This window comes from Micropterus salmoides, unplaced genomic scaffold (genome assembly GCF_014851395.1).
Source record: "Micropterus salmoides isolate LMB-PRFRI ecotype aquatic unplaced genomic scaffold, ASM1485139v1 Ms_hic_scaffold_6, whole genome shotgun sequence".
In the NCBI taxonomy this organism is placed as follows: domain Eukaryota; kingdom Metazoa; phylum Chordata; class Actinopteri; order Centrarchiformes; family Centrarchidae; genus Micropterus; species Micropterus salmoides.
The window spans coordinates 20,099,459-20,119,528 of NW_024044348.1; the positions used below are offsets into that span (position 1 = coordinate 20,099,459).

The 20,070-nt window shown below is 40.4% G+C and overlaps 1 protein-coding gene across 1 annotated transcript; it reads left to right on the forward strand.

Moving 5' to 3' along the window:
• The first annotated feature begins 202 nt into the window (after positions 1-202).
• Positions 203-19,852, forward strand: dhx38 (DEAH (Asp-Glu-Ala-His) box polypeptide 38). Its single transcript, XM_038701178.1, is given in 28 exon segments — positions 203-468; positions 1,180-1,505; positions 1,959-2,152; positions 2,359-2,511; positions 2,718-2,880; positions 3,265-3,383; positions 3,475-3,551; positions 3,667-3,822; positions 5,130-5,291; positions 5,466-5,573; positions 6,053-6,174; positions 6,285-6,422; positions 6,574-6,760; positions 7,257-7,442; positions 7,634-7,774; positions 8,126-8,236; positions 8,441-8,557; positions 8,671-8,778; positions 8,907-9,019; positions 10,318-10,526; positions 11,871-11,882; positions 11,885-12,024; positions 13,714-13,869; positions 14,305-14,439; positions 14,832-14,957; positions 15,050-15,145; positions 16,019-16,140; positions 18,620-19,852. Coding segments are annotated over 27 exon segments (3,756 nt in total). The 5' UTR covers positions 203-468; positions 1,180-1,182; the 3' UTR covers positions 18,702-19,852.
• The last annotated feature ends 218 nt before the right edge of the window (positions 19,853-20,070 follow it).

A 20,070-nucleotide genomic window follows, 5' to 3' on the forward strand; every position in this document is an offset into this window, starting at 1 on the left:
AGTATTAAATACAATAAGTACACTTATTGTATTTAATAACTATTTAGTTTGGTATGTGTTGTTCACATTTACTGCCGTTACTTTTTTAGTCATTTTGTTCTATTATAGAAATGTATAGAAGTGTTTTTCTCAGACATGTCTGTCTTTTAACACAACCTGTTTAAATAAAGTTTTGTTTTTTTTAATCAGCGAGCCACTAGAATTGTGGGATTGCAATGGCTGCTCACTTGTCTGTAAACATACGTGTTGTGTTTACGAAAGACGCCGTTTAAATATTTTCCAGCGACAGCTACAGGCCCGTGATTTGCCCGTCTATTAGTCGACCTCAAATGTTTAAGTTGATGTGAGAAGTTTCGGATTTTAGACCCAAAGAAACGCGCGGCAGTTTCACGCAGTTTGCTGCCCCGGCCTTGTCAGAATTAAACCTGATAGCTCGCAGGCTAGCTAACGCTACCTGCTCTATCCGAGGTACGTACGTTTCCTTTTATTTCATCTAACTGTTTTTAAACAGGTGAAAACAGGTGATTTTATCCCTATTTGTGACTTTGGAGTAACGTAACGTACACTGGTGAATTCACAAATTGGCTAAAAAGATGCTGATAGTGCAAATGTCATTTATGAGGGTAGAGTTACAACGTAAGGTAATTACGTTATCGGTGTTTTCTTGGGTTGGATCTGAGAAATTAAATTAATCGATTACTAGATGCTGCCCTTAGAGCTGAGAATGGCGAGCATTTTATTGGTCCAGATTCCCCACTGTAAAGATGTGCTTCTGTTTTATATTATTATTTTCAATTAACGTTAGAGCTGACAGTTGAGTAATCAATAGTTGATCGACAAAAGATTAGTCTGCAACAGCTTTGATATACAGCTAATTGTCTAAGTGATTTTAAAGCAACAATGCTGAAATTTCACTGGTTCTAACTTCTTAAATGTGAATGTTTGCAGGTTTTCTTAGTCTTCTATCATTGATCAGATGAAGCAAATTATTGACAAATTTGGTAACAATGAAAATAAGTTAGTTTAAGACCCAGTTCAGTAATGCCCAAAAGCCAAACACTCAAACCATTATTTAGAAACAATTAACTGAGTAAATATACTTTACATGTGTTGTCATGAGCAACAATTTAGTACTAGTACACATTTTCACATTTTACACATGTTGTTATTTCCCCACAGATAATGGATGACGATGTGTCCATGCATAGGCTAGAAGGGACTGATCCAGATGCTCAAGTTGGTGGACTCATAGTGAAGAAGAAGAGTGCTGCTGCAGAACCGCATGTTTTTCGGGCACCCACTCCACGCACCTCCCTGCTGGGCTTAGATCTGTTGGCAGCCCAGAAGAGGAAGGAGCGTGAGAGTAAGGAACAGGCAGATGCTACTGATGACACAAATAGAAAGAAGTCAAAGGTTTCTTCCTACAAGGACTGGGAAGAAAGTAAAAGTGACTCTGAGTCTGATGAAGAAGACGATGAGAAGAACAGAACTGCTAAGAAGGAGAGGTAAGTGTCAGTGCTTCACACAGAATAATATATTATTAAAAAATATGTACAACATATAAATAAGACAGGCAACACCTATCCCTAATGTCTACGAAGTAGGGGAAAAAATCATATGAATAAATATTAAGAAAATACAAGGACAAATTTTACAGTGGGCTGAGTTTATTTATTTAATACTTTGAGTCTGTAGACTACTGGACATCTCAATTTTTGGAATTTTTACTAAACCTTTTTGTGGATTTTATCCTGTTGTATCCTGCTGAGAAAAAGACAGAGCTTTCATTCCGAGTCACTGCAAAACTTAAATTAACGTTGTTGTTTTTTTTTTGATGTTTGTATTGCTAGTATTTGTTTTGTTCCCCTTTTACACTTTTCACAATTATTTTACTGACTGTAGTTGTGTACAAATAGTATGATTAACATGTAATATTTTTATTTTCATCTTGCCAGCAGGAAGTATCGTGTGACCGGCTCCGAGACGCCCTCAAACCCCGGAGGGGTCAGTGAAGAATTCCGACGCAGACACCAGCAGAGAGAGAAAGACAGACGTGAGCATGGAGTCTATGCCTCCTCCAAAGAGGACAAGAACAGAGAAAAAGACAGAGAAAGAAGCAGAGATAAAGGCAGAGACAGAAGGAGTGAAAGAGGTGATTCTGCATTTTCAATTTTTTGCTCAGAACAATAAGCAATTACATTTTGGACAACTTGTGATGGGCAGATAGCTCATTATGCTACTTTTTTCATTAAAAAACACTTATTTAGTCATTGTAAAATGGATCAAGTATTTGAAAAAGCATACTGTTAGATCAGTCAGGGTTGTTGGAAGTAACTATCCCTTCTCTTTGTCTGTGAGATGAACGAGCAAGCAGCCATAGCCGTGGCAGCAGCAGCAGCCGGTCGGAGCGCAGCGAGAGGAGTGAGCGCTCGCAAAGAGATGGCTGGTCCGATCGCATCAGTCGGGGGAGTAAGAGAGATGAGCCCCTGACACCACAGCATCGCCCCAGAGGTAGTTTTGTTTGATTCATTTGCTTATATTTCAATTTAATATTTATAATTTTCCTTGTTTGGTAGTGTTAGAGAAACTAGCAAGAGACAGCTAGACAGACATTTTCCAGGCCTTATTATAGTCCTGATTTTTTATGATTGCAGTCGGGATGTAAAGAGAATTTTAACATTTTAATTTTAACAATTTAATATTTTGTTTTTACATAGATTCTTTCACACCCTCACGCTCCAACTGGGAAGAGGATGACAGTGGTTATGCCAGTTCACGGCATTCCCAGTGGGAGTCACCATCCCCTGCCCCGTCTAACAGAGAGTTGGATCGCTCAGAGCGAAGCCATCGCTCCAGCCGAGAGAGTGAGAGGAGAGATAGGTAAACCACTGGCATTAATTTTATCTCACATTTTTATCCCCCTCGTCCCAAAGCCTTAATTATATTTGAAAAATGTACTTAAAGTGGATAGCACAATTGTAGTAACAAATGATGATGGTTTAGTGCACTTAATTGTGACTGAAAGACCCAAAATTCCTCGTATTTCTCAGTAGTTTGAACTTGTTCATTCTCCAAACACCTTATTTGTCTGAAAAACTGGACCTGCTGGTTATTAGCTTTGGACAACATGGCTATTTATTATTATTATTAATAGCACAAATTTACAGCTCCATGATTCATTCTGTCACATTTTCTTTCACGATGAGCTGCTGAGAAACTATTGCTGATTGATGCTTACATAACGCCTGTCTGCTGTGTGCAAAGGTCAATCAAAGGTCGTTACCCTGATGACACACCACTGCCTACCCCGTCATACAAGTACAACGAATGGGCCAATGACAGAAAGCATTTGGGTTCTACACCCCGTTTATCACAAGGAAAAGGTACTGTACTAAAGACGAGCCATTTTGTGCTCATGAGCAAGATTTAAATTCTGTATGTCTGATAACATTTCTTATTCTTTCTCTTCTTTAGGTAGGAAAGAAGATGGCGAGGGAGGTATTATGTTTGATAATGAGGGTGAAAAAGAACAGTGGCAGGAGGACCAGAAGGTGAGTGGCACAGTTATGAATCATTTATGCCTCATAGAAACTTTACTATTTTCTGGTGAGATGTGTGTTTTTGGAAGGGAAAAAAAACCCCAAAACTCTAATCCCTGTTTTACAGCAAGCTGACAGAGATTGGTACATGATGGATGAAGGCTATGATGAGTTCCACAACCCTTTCACTTCCACCTCTGAAGAATATGTAAAGAAGAGAGAGCAGATCCTTCAGAAGCAGACTCAAAAAAGAATATCTGCCCAGAAACGACAGATCAACGAGGTACAAGCACAGTGCTTCATATCAGCCTAATCACAAATGTGTGTCTGTTGCAAAGGTATATACTGTATGTATGTACTTTATGTGTGCATGGATGGATGTGTACTTACTAATTATGGATCATGTATTTGGTCATGTGTGTGTGTGTGCGCGTGCGTGTACGTCCGGGACTAATCTCGCATACTATAGGACCTATCTGAAATCTTTTGTTCACAATGCACATTTATGACTGTATGCTCAAGGACCTGGTTGCAGTAATTCAATAATCGAAAAACCTATTTTATTGACTGCTCAGTTTTTTACCACCATAGACTGCTGACTCCAGTCAGTAGACTACCTAAGTGATCAACAACTGCTTCTGTTTGGATTCTTGTTTCCGCTAGGAACAAACATAGCAATCACTTTGGTGTTTGGATTCTTTTGATGGTATTTTAGGTTTGCCTCCATATAGCCATTCTACTCTGGCTACACCTTGAAAATGGAACCTGCATATTGTCTCTCCTTCATTTCACTACTCATGTGTACACACTGGACACACAACCTGCCCTGTACTCCCTGTTCCCCACCCACATGCACCCAGTGTCCAGTGATGTGGGGATTGCAGTTATAATCTGCAGACCTGCCAATGCAGGTCTCTAAATTCATAGTTTTCACGTGATGTCACATTACAAGGAAAGGAGGGCAAAAAAGATGTAAATTTCTGCTGCCTACCAACCAGGAAGCAAGTGATACACTGTTACTTTAAGTTTGTTACTTTTCCAGTTGCCAAAATGCTGGATGGTTGTTATGCTTTCGGATGCACTAATCGAGGAGGAGACAAGCCTGGGCTGTGTTAGGTGAGGGATTCCCCATAAGCTAAACGTAAACATTACTGCAGTTGAGCGGCAGCGGGGACCTGGCAGTTTTTAACATAGAAATGAGGCAGCGGATGCTGTAATGTTATATGGTTTGGATGCCCAACACTTGCAGTTTGTGTTCATGTCTTTCTTTTTCTTCAGTTGAAAGGTAATCCAAATAAAATTTGACTGCTTTTGCGGCGTCTCTACGGGGGAGTCACAGTATGAGCCGCTATGTTGGTCTGTTGTTTTGCCCTCCAGGTCACCCTGCATGTCACGTGACTGAAAACTATGAATTGGAGGAAAAAAATTGTTTGTGTGGTTGGGTGATGTATGCATACGTTCCGATTTGGATAACGTCAATAACCAATCCACGCATCACTTTCCCTGACACACTTCAATCTGCACTGAGTGCACTCAAGTTCATCTGTCTGTGTTGGTATATTTTTGTTACCGGTATGTTTCTTCTCTCAGGATAATGAGCGGTGGGAGACCAACCGAATGCTGACCAGTGGTGTGGTGCAGAGGTTGGAGGTGGATGAAGACTTCGAGGAGGACAATGCTGCTAAGGTTCACCTGCTGGTTCACAACCTGGTTCCTCCCTTTCTGGATGGAAGAATAGTCTTCACTAAGCAGGTAAACAAGACCTAAACAATTCCTGATCAAAGGCCTGTAGTCACTAGCCTTACTGTTTAGGTGGAATATTTTATAATGATTCAGTGCCTTAGATGTCATTTTTTTTGTCAGAATTATACACAAAGAGAGTTTTAATCTATATTTTTTGATGTGTGTATTTGCTTCCTACTGCAGCCAGAGCCTGTCATCCCTGTAAAAGATGCTACCTCTGACATGGCCATCATCTCTCGTAAAGGCAGCCAGCTTGTCCGGAAACATCGTGAACAGAAAGAACGCAAGAAGGTTTGGCTGAATTCTTGTGAGCTTGTCAACTCTTATTGTTGAAGAAGGTTTCAGTAAAGTCAGGATGTCTTCCTCAGCTGAGGAGAATTGAGTGATAGCACCATGTAGTGCCATCCCTTTACTGTCTCTGTGAAGTTGACAGTGCTTCTCATACAAGGACAAAACCAGACGCTCCCTCATCTCCTCCTCTTTGTGCTGAATGTGCAAAGAATTGCAATATGTGTGTGTGCAGCACGATTAGTATAGGGTTAAGGTCTCTATGAAATTACTTTGACAGTTATACCAATGGCAAGTGCTGGACCTCTCAGACAGAATTTCTGCTGTTCTCAATTTTAAAACCACTTAAATATAACTGTAGTGTTAATTTTTCATTAAACCTTTAAATGGTAAATGATTTACAGCTTTAAATGGTACAGAATTATGCATGGTTTGCATGGTTGGGTTTTGTTTTTATAATGTATGAATAATTATGTTTTCAGGCACAGCATAAACACTGGGAACTGGCAGGCACAAAGTTGGGGGATATCATGGGGGTCAAGAAGAAGGAGGATGAAGAAGGCTCTGCGGGTAAAGTGGGGGAGGACGGCAAAGTAGACTACAGGTGACCGGACTATCTTTTCAAAGTTTGAATGTAGATGACATTTCACATTTTCTTTTTTTTAATAATTCCACTGCCATATTAATTTTTTGTGATACTTCTCTGTCTCACAGAGCAGAGCAGAAATTTGCAGACCACATGAAAGAAAAAAATGAGGCCAGCAGTGAGTTTGCTAAGAAGAAGACCCTTCTGGAACAGAGGCAGTACCTGCCTATTTTTGCTGTCAGACAGCAACTTCTTAACATCATAAGGTATTGATACCCAGTTCAATGCTGTCCTCAAATTCAATTTTAACAAAAATTAAAGCTGTGATGAGATTTTCTGTGACTGAGCTGTAACTCAACTGTAACTCAATTGTAACAATTGTAACTGACGGTTTTATGTGTTTACTGGCATCTGCAGGGACAACAGCATAGTTATTGTTGTTGGGGAGACAGGCAGTGGGAAGACCACCCAGCTGACTCAGTACCTGCACGAGGATGGCTACACTAGTTACGGCATGGTGGGCTGTACGCAGCCTAGAAGAGTGGCAGCCATGAGTGTGGCTAAGAGAGTCAGTGAGGAGATTGGCACCAACCTTGGAGAGGAGGTGAGACAGCTGTCTGACGCCCGCGCAAACGGTCACTATATTTGGATGTTGTAAATATCTAATGTCAATTCATTTGCTGTTTATGTCTTATTGATTTGTTCATGTAGAAAATAATTTCAGGAGTTCACTGTATCTACTGGACAGCTCTTTTAATATAGTATGTTAATTCTTTTTTTATACAGCTACCATAGACTTGATTTTGCGTTATGGTATTCAAGGCTCAAATCACTTGTTTAAATCCTGTCTGATGACTGAGCTATTGTACTTTTGCTATGAAGTAAACGTGCTCAGTCTGAGGGCTCCCTGCAAACTAAGTAGAAAGTCATATGCTGAGTAACACCACCATCTAGTGGAAAAAAGGAAAATAGTGTGTATGTGTGTTGCTGGGCTGAGGTATGGCAGGAGCTGAACGAGGAGCAACAATAAAGGGAAACACTGGAACTGCTTAACAGTAGTATTTGCTGGAAGTTGATTATCCTGACATTGTCGCCCGCAGGTGGGCTACGCAATCCGTTTTGAGGACTGCACGTCTGAGAAAACATTGATAAAGTACATGACAGACGGTATCCTGCTCAGGGAGTCACTGAGGGAGTCGGACCTGGACCACTACAGTGCTGTTATCATGGACGAGGCTCATGAGCGCTCCCTGAATACCGATGTGCTGTTCGGCCTGCTACGTGAAGTCAGTACACAAAACTACCCAGCAGTCATTCCTTTTTGTTATTTTCAAGACCAAACACACAGCTGCATCTGCGGCGTATCCTAATGATGAATTACCTATTGAGGTTGTTGTTGGTTTCCTTTTGGGATTTCGCTGTAAATACACTATGATTTTATTCAGCCGTCTCTCTTTTGTCCAATGTTTCCCATCAGGTTGTATCTCGACGCACTGATTTGAAACTCATAGTTACCTCTGCAACTATGGACTCAGACAAGTTTGCTGCATTTTTTGGCAACGTTCCCATTTTCCACATTCCAGGAAGAACATTCCCCGTAGACATCTTGTTTAGCAAGGTATCTTTCTGTTTCCATTCTGCTTTCACTTAAAGGCACACAGGAATTACTGCAGATATGTAATTTAAACAGGACTAACATATTTTCTCAAAGTAAAATCATCTTACGTTGTGATGAAATCTTTAACTTTTAAAATATGTGTTTATCCTTCAGAAAAGTCTATACGACAGACATATGCATAGTCAAATTATGTATTACATTTAATCATATTTTCACTACAACACACAGCTCTCAGTTGATCAAATACCCTTTAGGCAATAATATATACTGTGTAAATTGACTTGTGAACTAACTTTTAGAATATAACAATAAAAAGCTGACAACTGATTAGTTGTGTTTTGTGCTGTGTAGACTCCTCAAGAGGACTACGTGGAGGCAGCAGTGAAGCAGGCCCTGCAGATCCACCTCAGTGGGCTGATAGGAGACATCCTCATCTTTATGCCCGGGCAGGAGGATATTGAGGTGAGGGACATGGCTGCTATTTTTACTCAAATGTTTTGGCATAAAGGACTGTGGAATCGGAATATACAAATGGCGTTGTATAAATACAGATATCCAAGGCCACCTAAAAAATAAATATAAATTAAAAAATATATTTCCTCAACCATTGGCATTTCTGGGCATCAAAATCCTGTTTTCACACATGAGATATCCTCGTCCTTGCAGGTGACGTCGGATCAGATCGTGGAGCGTTTGGAGGACTTGGAGAACGCTCCTCCTCTAGCCGTGCTGCCCATCTATTCCCAGCTGCCCTCTGACCTCCAGGCCAAGATCTTTCAGAAGGTTTGTATGTGGAACTGCCCATATTTGTTTTACGCGTTTCTACACTTTACATCTGTGAGACCTTGAAATAAACACGTGCAGAAACTGACTGCCTTTAATTTCCCCTCTGCTAGGCTCCAGATGGTGTGAGGAAATGCATCGTTGCTACAAACATCGCTGAGACCTCCCTCACTGTGGATGGAATCATGTTTGTGGTGGATTCGGGATACTGCAAACTTAAGGTTATAGTGTGTTTATTTATTTTATCACACTGCACTTGTTAAAAGGTCCCCTTCCCTGTGTTCAAGTTTAATTCAGTCTCACATCATTTTTGTTTTACTTCATCTTTTTTTTTTTTTTCTGTCAACAGGTTTTCAATCCTCGCATTGGAATGGATGCTCTGCAGGTTTATCCCATCAGCCAGGCTAATGCCAACCAGCGTTCTGGCAGAGCAGGACGTACAGGACCAGGGCAGTGTTACAGGTAATGGCCCATGTCTTTTCTCTGCGTACGCAAACACACAAACAGCCACAAGCAGTGTTGCCCCTGGAATTGGTGCTTGGTTTACAGTTACACCACATTACGCCATATTCAGTTTCCTGCAAGGCTGCTCCTAACCTTTGCTTTTAACTGACAATACTAAGAATCTCCTGATCCTGCAGAAGTTTCTTTTAAATCCTTTTTACAGTCTCCTGAAAGCAGGAACATGCATTATTTTCCCACTCTGGTATCTGTCCCAGTTCACATTGAAAAATAAAGTATGATTTTCTTTTCCGTTCCTACTTCCCTGAGAATGTAGGGATGTATGGTTTTAGCAAAACTGTGTGTTTTCTCCCTTCAGTCGAGATCAGTGCTGTCTTCAGATGGTTTGCTCAGGGTTCTGGATGTGTGACATGACCGTACTTTCAAGACATTCAGAGGCAGGAAGAGAGAGCGAGAGAGAGTGGGCCAGAACCCTAATCTCCAGAGGACTTTATATGCAGTTTAACTCTGTTTATGGCGAATGTACTGCAGAAGACCCTGTCGGAGGTTTCACGTGACCCCTCCCACATTTACTTAAGTAAAGATTGAGACACACACACACACACACACACACAGGGTGATACATTTTGCATTGCTAATGAGCTAGGACTATTATGAAAGCCCACATATTTCTGGATTAATCCTGCCCACCTGGTCTTACACACAAGCTCACAGAAATCTATGAAGAATCAGTTTTGGAGCGGCTTTACACAGAGTACAGTCAAGGTGTTTGGAGAGCAGAGAGAGTGAGTCACGCCGGTTTGCTTCGCTTGCGTGGAGAATTCCCCACTCAAAGACCCTTTTAGCTGTGACTGCAGGCACTCGCTCACAAGCTCAACACCTCCATATACATACGAATCGTTCTGTAATAAGCACCCACATCAGACAGCTGTAATGGTTGCAAGTGCTTTAAGTCAGGTCTTTTTTACTTTAACTCCCTAAATAAATTGTAGCTTTGTGAATTTCTTCATCTTCTGCAGTTGATCTACATCAGGCTTACTGCTTAGTTAGAATCCCACTCACACGTCTGCACATATTGGAGAACAAAATAATTCACATCATGTCACATAATAACATGGTCCAAGGGAGTATATTCCTCATTTATCTGTCCCTGTCTGTGCAGTGTTTCAGTTTACGAATGTACAATGTACAAACATCTGTATATTTTTCTTGTCAAGAAAAATCTGATATTACATTCTCGGTATCTTAAATTTCACACTTGCTGTGTCTGTCTTTGCTGTGCCCTCCTCTCTGTGCAGGCTTTATACTCAGAGCGCCTTTAAGAATGAGATGCTGACTACCACCATACCAGAGATCCAGAGGACCAACCTGGCCAACGTAGTCCTGCTGTTGAAGTCTCTGGGTGTTCAGGATTTGCTCCTCTTCCACTTCATGGATCCACCGCCTGAGGACAACATGCTCAACTCCATGTATCAGCTCTGGATTCTGGGAGCTCTGGACAACACAGGTGAGTCGTAAACAGGGGTTGGAGTGATCAGAGGCATCTTATTGTAATGTCGATTAGATAATTGCATTTACATGAGACTGACATTTTTAACAGCGTACATATATGGTAAATTATTACCTGTTTGACATCTAATTGTGTCCTTGTCAAGATGTGCTTTAACAAATATAACGATAATAAATCTTATAAAACCATTACATTTTAGGTGTGCTCTGTCCACCACAAGTTTCCAGAGCTCAAGTTTATGTCATTAAATGCCTTGTGTTGTCTGACCAACAGTCCAAAACCCGAAATATTCATTTTACAGTAACAGAAAAGAAAACAAGCAAATATTCATATTTGAGAACATACGCGTTTGCCATTTTTGCAACAAAATAACAACATAATTTATTATCAAAATTGTTGCCCATTAAGTTCAAAACTTGAATTGGACTAATTGATTAGTCAACTAATCCTTGCAGATCCAATTTAAACAAATAATAAAAAAAAAAAAAAAAAAGGTTAATACTTCCATCATGTATTAATAATGCAAAGTCTCCTAATTATATGCTGTATCGGTTTTCTTTTCTCTGTCTGTAGTAGCAGGCCATACAAGGCTCAGACCAGTCTTGCATACAGTAGAGACAAACAACAAAAATCATCCCCCTTTTGAGATGAAGATGAAGCCATGACAGACAATATTGGCTATTTGAGGGTTGTATTTCCCCTGAGCACTGCTTTGAGCTGCCACATAGTGATGCTGATGCCACAAACGCAGGCAGGAAACTAGCTGTTTTACAGGATGCTACAGTGGTGATGCAGACACTGCAAACAGACCTGGAGGAGGAAGTTGTGCGGTTTAGCCAGTGGAGTAATTGCCTAGTAACTGATCTTGTGTTTGATTTGACTGGTCGGGTCTCATTTCTGTCTCATCCTTAGCTAGATTCCATGGGATTTAGGGATTTGGGGATAAGGGGGAACTTTTGATGATTCCCTGTATGGTGTGTTAACAGCAGATTATCTCTGATTAAGGCTTGCGTGTCCCAAACTGGCTGCTCTGCTTCTCTGCTTTTCCTCCTCATAATCTTCTTAGACTCTGTCGTCTAATCATTTAAATCAGAACTGGCAAAGTTTTTGATCTCCTCCTCTCTCTTTTTTTCCCCTCTACAAATATTCTCAACTGTCAGCAGTTCATCCTCCTCTCTCAAGGTGATAGTCAAATAGGGGTCACAGTATGCTGGCTTCTCCCTCACGCCAGCAGGCTTTTGATTCACTCGTCTTGTGCTTGTCCCTAATGCATTCTTCATGTCTCGCGCACTTTGCGTTACTTCTGACCTTTTGTAATTGTGTTCTCTTTTTGCCTTTCAGGTGCTTTGACACCGACGGGCGTCTAATGGTGGAGTTTCCCCTCGACCCCGCGCTCTCCAAGATGCTGATTGTGTCCTGCGACATGGGCTGCAGTGCTGACATCCTTATCATTGTCTCCATGTTGTCTGTGCCGGCCATCTTCTACAGACCTAAGGTACATCTTATTTAATACTCCATAATTGAAACACATACTGTTTATCATAAACTTACTGTAAATGTCAGTGTTAAATAGATTTAAGAATCCATTTGTATTTATGTATTTTGTTGTGTTAATATTAAAATGGGTTACATGAATACTTACATGTGAATGGGGTCGCTCATAATGATGAACAGCAGCGGTATGAAACCAAAGTAAACATTTTGCTGTGATTTACTCACAATAAACGGATCAAAATGATGGCGAAATAACTTCAACATGATCGCCGATTCGTCAAACATATGAATTCATGCTTTGTCAGGTCTGTCAGCAAGACTGCAGGACAACAACTCTCCGTGTCTTTGCATTAACTTTGCATGTAATTGCACTGCCCCCAACGCTCGCTTCGCGTTTGGTCTGAAAGCACAGTAACAGTGTTCTTTTCGGCCATAGCGGGCAGCTGTCTTCAATGTGAATAAGCCAAAAAAAAACACTGCAAAACACATGTCCAGCACCAAACGGCAGACAGACAGACTCAGTTATCACCTACCTGGTAAACATAGTGGAGAATTTAGCAGCTAAAGATATTCCCCGCAGGATTTGGTAGAGACTAGAAACAGACAAATATTGGACTTACATTTGCCAGGTGGACAGAAATACGACTCTAAATTAATGATAATGTTGGTCTGTAATAGCTGTATGTGTGAATGTGCAACGGCTAACAAATTTGCCACTTAAAAAGCGACAGTGTATTTATCTATGTTGTGTAGTGATGGTGAGATGAAGCTTTATGAAGCACTGAAGCTTTCCATCCAATTGATTCACTCATGGTCCGAAGCTTCATGGTGCTTCATTTGCTCTACTGTGCCATCAAGTGGGCAATACATGTAAAACGGGCAGAGTGATTATGGTACCATGGCTTTGGTATGTGAAGCTTTGAACTGAATAAATTAATGAATGATGTTTGACATGCCGATACATAAATGATGAACTTATATGTTGTCTGTCTTTATGATACAATGACAGGGTCAAAGAGAACATGGAAACAAGGGAGAGGGTTATGATGTGAATGTGCTTGTATTACTTGGTTTGTGACTTTAGATAATAGAGACAACATTTTATTAATTTTTACTTTTCCACAGTGCTGGGTTTCTTTTTTTTTTTTTTTGGAGAGGATTTTAGCTGCTTTAGAACATCATTATTATTAGGGTAATAAGGGGTAAGACGCCCCCAGTTTAATTCTTACAAAATCCACAAAACGTTGATTAAAAAAACACTTTCTGGCTGCCACAAGTCTAACTGAACTAAAAATGTCCTGTTTCATCACAATGTTTGATAAAATAAGCTGTAGATGCAATCTAATTGTGTTAAATAACAATCAAATTAAAAAGCCCAGAAAATGTTAATGAGGGTCCATTGTATTTTGCTTCTCCTTTTGAATCACACACCAAGTCACGTGGTACGAAGCCTCGATACGGAAGGACACATCACTAATTTTGTGTTCACATCTTGTTATCTACTGCATGGCCAAAAAAGCTATGAATGCAGCTTTAAATACTCTATTTAATGAATTCACAAATTTAAATGCATACAATTATTTGTTTGTGTTGAACAGTATTCCACAATGAAAGAAAAATAACCTTGAAATGATCATTAAAAAACAAATCTCAGTGATGTGTGGAAAACTCAATGTGTGGGTCTCTGCAGGGTCGTGAGGAGGAGAGTGACCAGGTGAGGGAGAAGTTCTCAGTCCCAGAGAGCGACCACCTCACCTACCTTAACGTCTACATGCAGTGGAAGAACAACAATTACTCCAGCGTCTGGTGCAACGAGCACTTCATCCACACCAAGGCCATGCGCAAGGTCAGACTCCCACTCGTTCTCCTGCTCTGTCGAGCCAAACTCTCTTGCCCTGGACGGAAATCTGTCATTTTGTTTTCTTTTGAGTTGAAGCACATCAAGATGGTCATGTTGAAATCTCTTAATTTTATATTGTGCATTGTTTTATTGCTTTTAGTTTGGTGTTTAAATGTGTGTATTATATAATTCAGGTCCTGTGAGGCCTATTCAGTGTTCTGTTGAATTATTTAAAATGTAGTTGCTATTAGTCTGCAAATTGGAAACTTGTGATATTTCCTAGTGAGATGGTCTAACACACAATATTTAGATTGACAGATTTTCACTTGACAGCAGTGGATTAGCAGTGGTATATTTTACCCTAAAATAATAGATTGCAAGCCAACAAGCTGGATGAGTTTTCTTTGTGGTTCCACTTTCAATATGTTTTTTTTATTGCAGGTGCGTGAGGTGCGCTCCCAGTTAAAGGACATCATGGTGCAGCAGAGGATGAACCTGATTTCCTGTGGGTCAGACTGGGACATCATCAGAAAGTGCATCTGTGCTGCTTACTTCCACCAGGCTGCCAAGCTCAAGGTACTTCCTGCACTTTGGCTTTTACTCAGTTAATATGTTATGCCTAGTGGCAACTGGTTGTGGCAGATTTATAGCAGCATAATTACAGAGTGGTGAAATATCCCTTCTGGCCTCACATTAATAAGGCGCTAAAATCTGAAAGGGAATTTGAAATAATGACTATATAATCAAGGGTGTCCATTTGACTTATGAGTAAGCGGCTCACCCAAGCAATCGCAACAGCGGTGAATATACTTATACCCAGATGACTTTCTATGCTATGACCTCAAGGTGCACTCATAGATCCAGGCACAAACACACATTTTAGACCAATACGCACAGGGCCCATTTTTCTATCCAGAAATTCTGAATTGTGCATTTAATTTGTTATTTATGCCTGTGTTTGCTCCCAGGGCATTGGTGAATATGTGAATGTGAGGACAGGCATGCCATGTCACCTCCATCCTACCAGCTCCCTGTTTGGTATGGGCTACACCCCTGACTACATCATCTACCACGAGCTCGTCATGACCACCAAGGTAAAAAAAAAAATGTCTGTCTGCTGCAGAACTTGGCGAGCATAAAAGTAATTGACACATGCGTTTGTTGATCTTTATGCTTTGTTTTATAGGAGTACATGCAGTGTGTGACTGCAGTGGATGGAGAGTGGCTGGCAGAACTTGGGCCCATGTTTTATAGCATCAAACATGCGGGCAAAAGCAGACAGGTAAGACAAGGCTTGTACTTGCTTAATGCATATAAGGAAAGTCCACATATGTCTATATATGTAATAATTTCCACATTGTCCCTTAGGTACTCTCTATCCTTGTAATCTACAGCACACAATGATATTTTAGACCAGAGGTTCCCAAACATCTACTTGCGACGACTTGTCACTGGTCCACTGGTTTTGACCAATTCAGCTAAAAAGTAATTTTTTTTTAGGGACACAAGGAGATAAATCTGTTCAGTAATTCACAAGAGAAAAATAAGCAATCATTAAACTTGACAAAAACATTATAGAAGTTGCAAAAATATAATTTTTTTATTGCTTTCCTACCTTGTCAAAATTTATGTAATGTAATGTAACCTGTGATGGAGGTCCCAAACACCCAGATTTGGAACTACTGAGAATAGTGTGCTTACAGTGGTAACTATTTAGGGGGGTCCTTTCCTGTTTCAACACAACAAGGTCCTTGTGCAGAAATCCAAGTCTGTAAAGAAATGATTTTCCCAGTTTGTTGTGGAAGAACTTGACTGCCCTGCACTTTTAGGGATAAACTGGAATGCTGACTGTGAGCCAGGCCTTATCGCCCAACTTCAGTGGTTACTCTTGTGGCTGAATCTGCAGCCAGGTTCCAAAATGTTGTCGACATCTTTCCCAGAAGATTGAAGGGCTGTTATAGCAGCATATGAATGCCCATGGTTTTGGAAAAAGATGTTAAATAATCACATAAGAGTGTAATGTCTTGGTCTCCACATACTTTTGGTCACACATGTACCTTGTGCATGTAGACACAAGGTACGTACGCAGCTGACTACATTACATCTCAATGTTTTTCGTATATTTCTGCCTCATCTGTTGGTGTTGCTTTTCCAGGAGAACCGTCGCCGGGCCAAAGAGGAGATCAGCAACATGGAGGAGGAGATGTCCATGGCTGAGGAGCAGCTGCAAGCGCGCCGAGAGGAGCAGGAGAAGAAGAGCAGCACTGGAAGTGTTAAGTAAGTCAGCGACCATCTCTCCTCATTTTGCCTCCTCATCACACACGGGCCCATCTAACAATAGTTCTCCGTGGCCCTAATTTTCCACACAGAGTCAAGATAGAAACGTTTAATTTACCTACCTCACTGCCAATCCATATCTTCACCCGCTCCCTCTCTCTCCCCCTCTCCCACTCTCTACCCCACCTCTCTCACTCTTCATGATGAGCTTTTCTCACCTCTGGTCCCTCCAGACGAGACAAAAAGAAATAATATTGACTCCTGGCTGACCCCCATTACAGCAGCAATTTAAATTGTGCCATAGCAGAGCAGAGAAAGGAGGGGAACGTTCAATTTCAAATTAGACCAAAAAATTAATTTCACACCCATCCGTGAGCTTTACAGACAGAAATAAGGTTATGAAGACAGACTTAAAAAAAGAACGTTTATTGTTAATTAATCGTCTGGTTTATCTTTCTGAGTTTGTGTGACCACGTCTGTAACAGATCTGTTGAAAATAATCACACTCGAGGTATAGGATTAAGAATTAAATTTAAGCAGAGGATGGATGTGTGATAATGAATGTCGTCTGCTCTCCCTGGCTGCTGGGCTGCATTTGTCCTCCAGCAGGCCTCACAAGCATCTCCTCTATGAGTTCAGTGTGAACAGGATGAAATAAAACGCCGGGTACGCCTTCATGTGCCAGCTACTTTTCACCTGTCAACCTGCTTGCCAGCACAAATCAGTGGCGTGAATCAGTAAATGGCGTATTCAGTTGTTTGGTGTATAGAAGTGGAACAGTGTGAGTGTTTCTGGAACCACATGTGGGTTAGAGCTAAAAGTGGGGACCCGTGTAGTTCCATTTGAAGCGCTTAAAGGACAATACCACCAGTTTTAGTTCCCTAATTAGTTATTTATTAATAATGTACAATCATCAGTAAGTTTTGGTACTTGTAGCTGAAGACGGAAACTGTGAAGTAGATAAGAAGAGAAATGGCAAACTGTAAAGTGAATATCTTTGACAGTTGGTTGGAACAAAACAAGACATTTTAAGTTGTCACTTAAGAGTTATATCCATTACATTTTTTCTGACATTTTATTGACCAAACAATTAATTGATGAATGGAGAAAATATTCTGCAGATTAATTTAGGAAAATATTCGTTGGTTGCAGCCCTATTGTCAAGTACCGACAGTAGACATTAAATGCTTGGTCAGATTTTGGGCTATTCTTAACTTATTAGCTTAGTATTTAGCTTAGCTTAGTTATTAGGCCTTTTTTACAGACAGTGTTGGGCTAAAATGATAACTTTGTCTATTTTAGACTGTAATTTATTTCTATAGTTCATATACAGCTGCTTGGGTTTGAGTAGTTTGACTTGAAGAAAAACATTACTCAAAATAAGGTATATAAAATGTCAGACTTTGGTTTCGAACCAGCACTAGCAACAAAAATCATTCAAACAATAAATACCCAGTTCTATGTGTACCTCACATTTTTGCAGGTTTCAGTTTGTTTCAAATGTGTTTTCCCTACAATTCCAGGAAAAATCATAGATTTCTGTTCATCTCTGTATGGGTTTAAAATCGATAGACTTCTGGAACTTGCTGAGTTACAGCAATCCGTCACGGTGTGTGAAGTACATATTCATGTTTTTGTCGAAGTTACAGTACTATTGTGTGGTACTGCAGTTTAGGTGGATTTGAAGTAACAGTGTCACTAATAAAAATTTATTAAGTTTTGAGAGTTTAAGAATTTCTTATGATACAGAAATGAATGAAAACCAGTGGACCACTACAATGGGGGGACAAAAACCTCATTTTAAAAACAGCAGCTTGATTTGCTGTAATGTAAAATACACATCATTTGTCGTCAGTGGTATATAACATATAAAACCAATGATATGGTCCTTTAAGACCCTGTAAAGGGAAAACCATGTTTGAATCCACTAAACACTACACATGTGTGCATTGTCCACCTACTTGTAATATACTGTCCACATATATGTGCATTGCTGTTATGAAACTACTAGCAGCATGTGTATTGATGAAAGCGCAACAATTTCCCCTAAGTGAACGGAGACAGAGAAGGGGGGGGGGGGCACAGTGACAGAAGGGGGTTATGGCCTGATGGTTGTAATTGCTGCAGGTGTGTGTGTGTTGGTGTGTGAGAGGAGAGAGAGAGAGTGTGGCCAATGTCAGGGTGTCACGTTGCTGTAATTAAAGATGATAGATTTGCTGTCAGAGGCGTCAGGCTCTACTTCCCAACACACTTCAGAGACACCAGCCTGCCATTTCACTCTCTTGCAGTCCATCCAGTGCTTTCATGTTCACATTCAGCCTCCTCTCACCATCACTCTTTTTATTTTTAAACCACAACTGCTTACTTAATGAAAGAGATGTTTAGCATTTGAGTAAACGGAGCAATACAGAATGAGGCTGAAAGGTATAATGTCACAGCAAATAAAACTTGTCTTTTGACTGTTTTCTCTCTGATTCAGAGTAGTGAAGATCTGCACACCAGGAAGAAAAGAAGAGGCCCCCATGACGCCTAGACGCACCCCTGCCCGCTTTGGACTGTAGAACCCCCCCCTCTCCCCCCGGAGGTTAAAGCCCACCAACCAACCTTGTTGGATCCTCTAGAGTCTAGACTGATTATAATCCAGACCTGGACCACACCAGCACAAGCAAACACTGTAACTTCCAGCTGCCATCAGTCCCTCCCAGCATGGCTAGAATCAACTGCAGTTCATGTACTGACCACTAGAGTGAGAACTTGTATAAGGCACAAGACTTAAAGATGAACCAGGTCCATCAAAATGCCTCCCTCCACCTCCATCAGCCGTTTCCATCATACATTTTAAGGAATAAAGGAAGACAGTGTTGTTTTTTTGTATATTCAGTATTTATGTGGTCATTACTGAAAAGTGGTTTTACAGATGTTTCTAATGATTTTACCTGAGCTAGAAACATTTCATTTTCTATGTTCTGTTGCATTTTCTCCACCATGGGTGTATTATCAGAGTGAAACTGATAAATAGTGATCTAATTTCATGTTACTTGTCTTTGTGTCCTTGCGTCTAGTAGTTCTTGTACTGTTGTGGCTTGAACAGCGTGTGTGCCACTACAAAGTGCTCCTCTACAGACTGAAGCACTATTCTAACTGTACCTGTGGCATGAGTATCTTCTGAATCTACAGTTGTATTGTAATATGCCATAATACACACACACACACACACACACACACACACACACACACACACACACACACACACACTCATGTAGGCTTAGACAATTGACCTTTTTCCTTTTTCTACTTTCTGTTAACATTGTTCCAACAATGTAATGTACCACAGCTTTGCTTCATATAAAACATTATCACGCTGGATTAATCATATCAACTGTTTTATTTTCATGGTCCTTGTGTTCAAAATAGCACAGTTTCCTTTGTGCTTTTCCTCTAAACAAATGTTTGCAAATGTCTCTTTTTAAATGGGTAAATTTGTTTGTTGATGTACCTCTTCTGCCCTCTCATCACAGCTGATCAGAATATCATAGCGCTTCAGATACACTGGTCTATCTGGAACAAAACAGTTTAGTGAAGGCCACGTTTGGATAGTGACACTGCTTCTGTTCTGTCTTTTTTTTTTTTTTTTTTTTTTTACATGGATCTGAGACAGCAGGAGGACTTGTAATGGAGTTTTTTTTCTCTAAATATCTTTTGTAAATGGGGGGGGGGGGGGGAATAAATGTTAGCTATTTTTTTTTAATCCAAGGTGATTTCATTTGATATTGTAATTACTAATGTATCGGTTTGTGCACTGCAAGTGCCTGACATAATAACGTAATTTAGATGCAGTGTTTTAAGTTACTTCTGCAATGGAATAAATGATAGCTCAATAAGCAAAAGTGATCCAAATTAGTTTAGGCTATAAAGTCTCTATTTGGCATA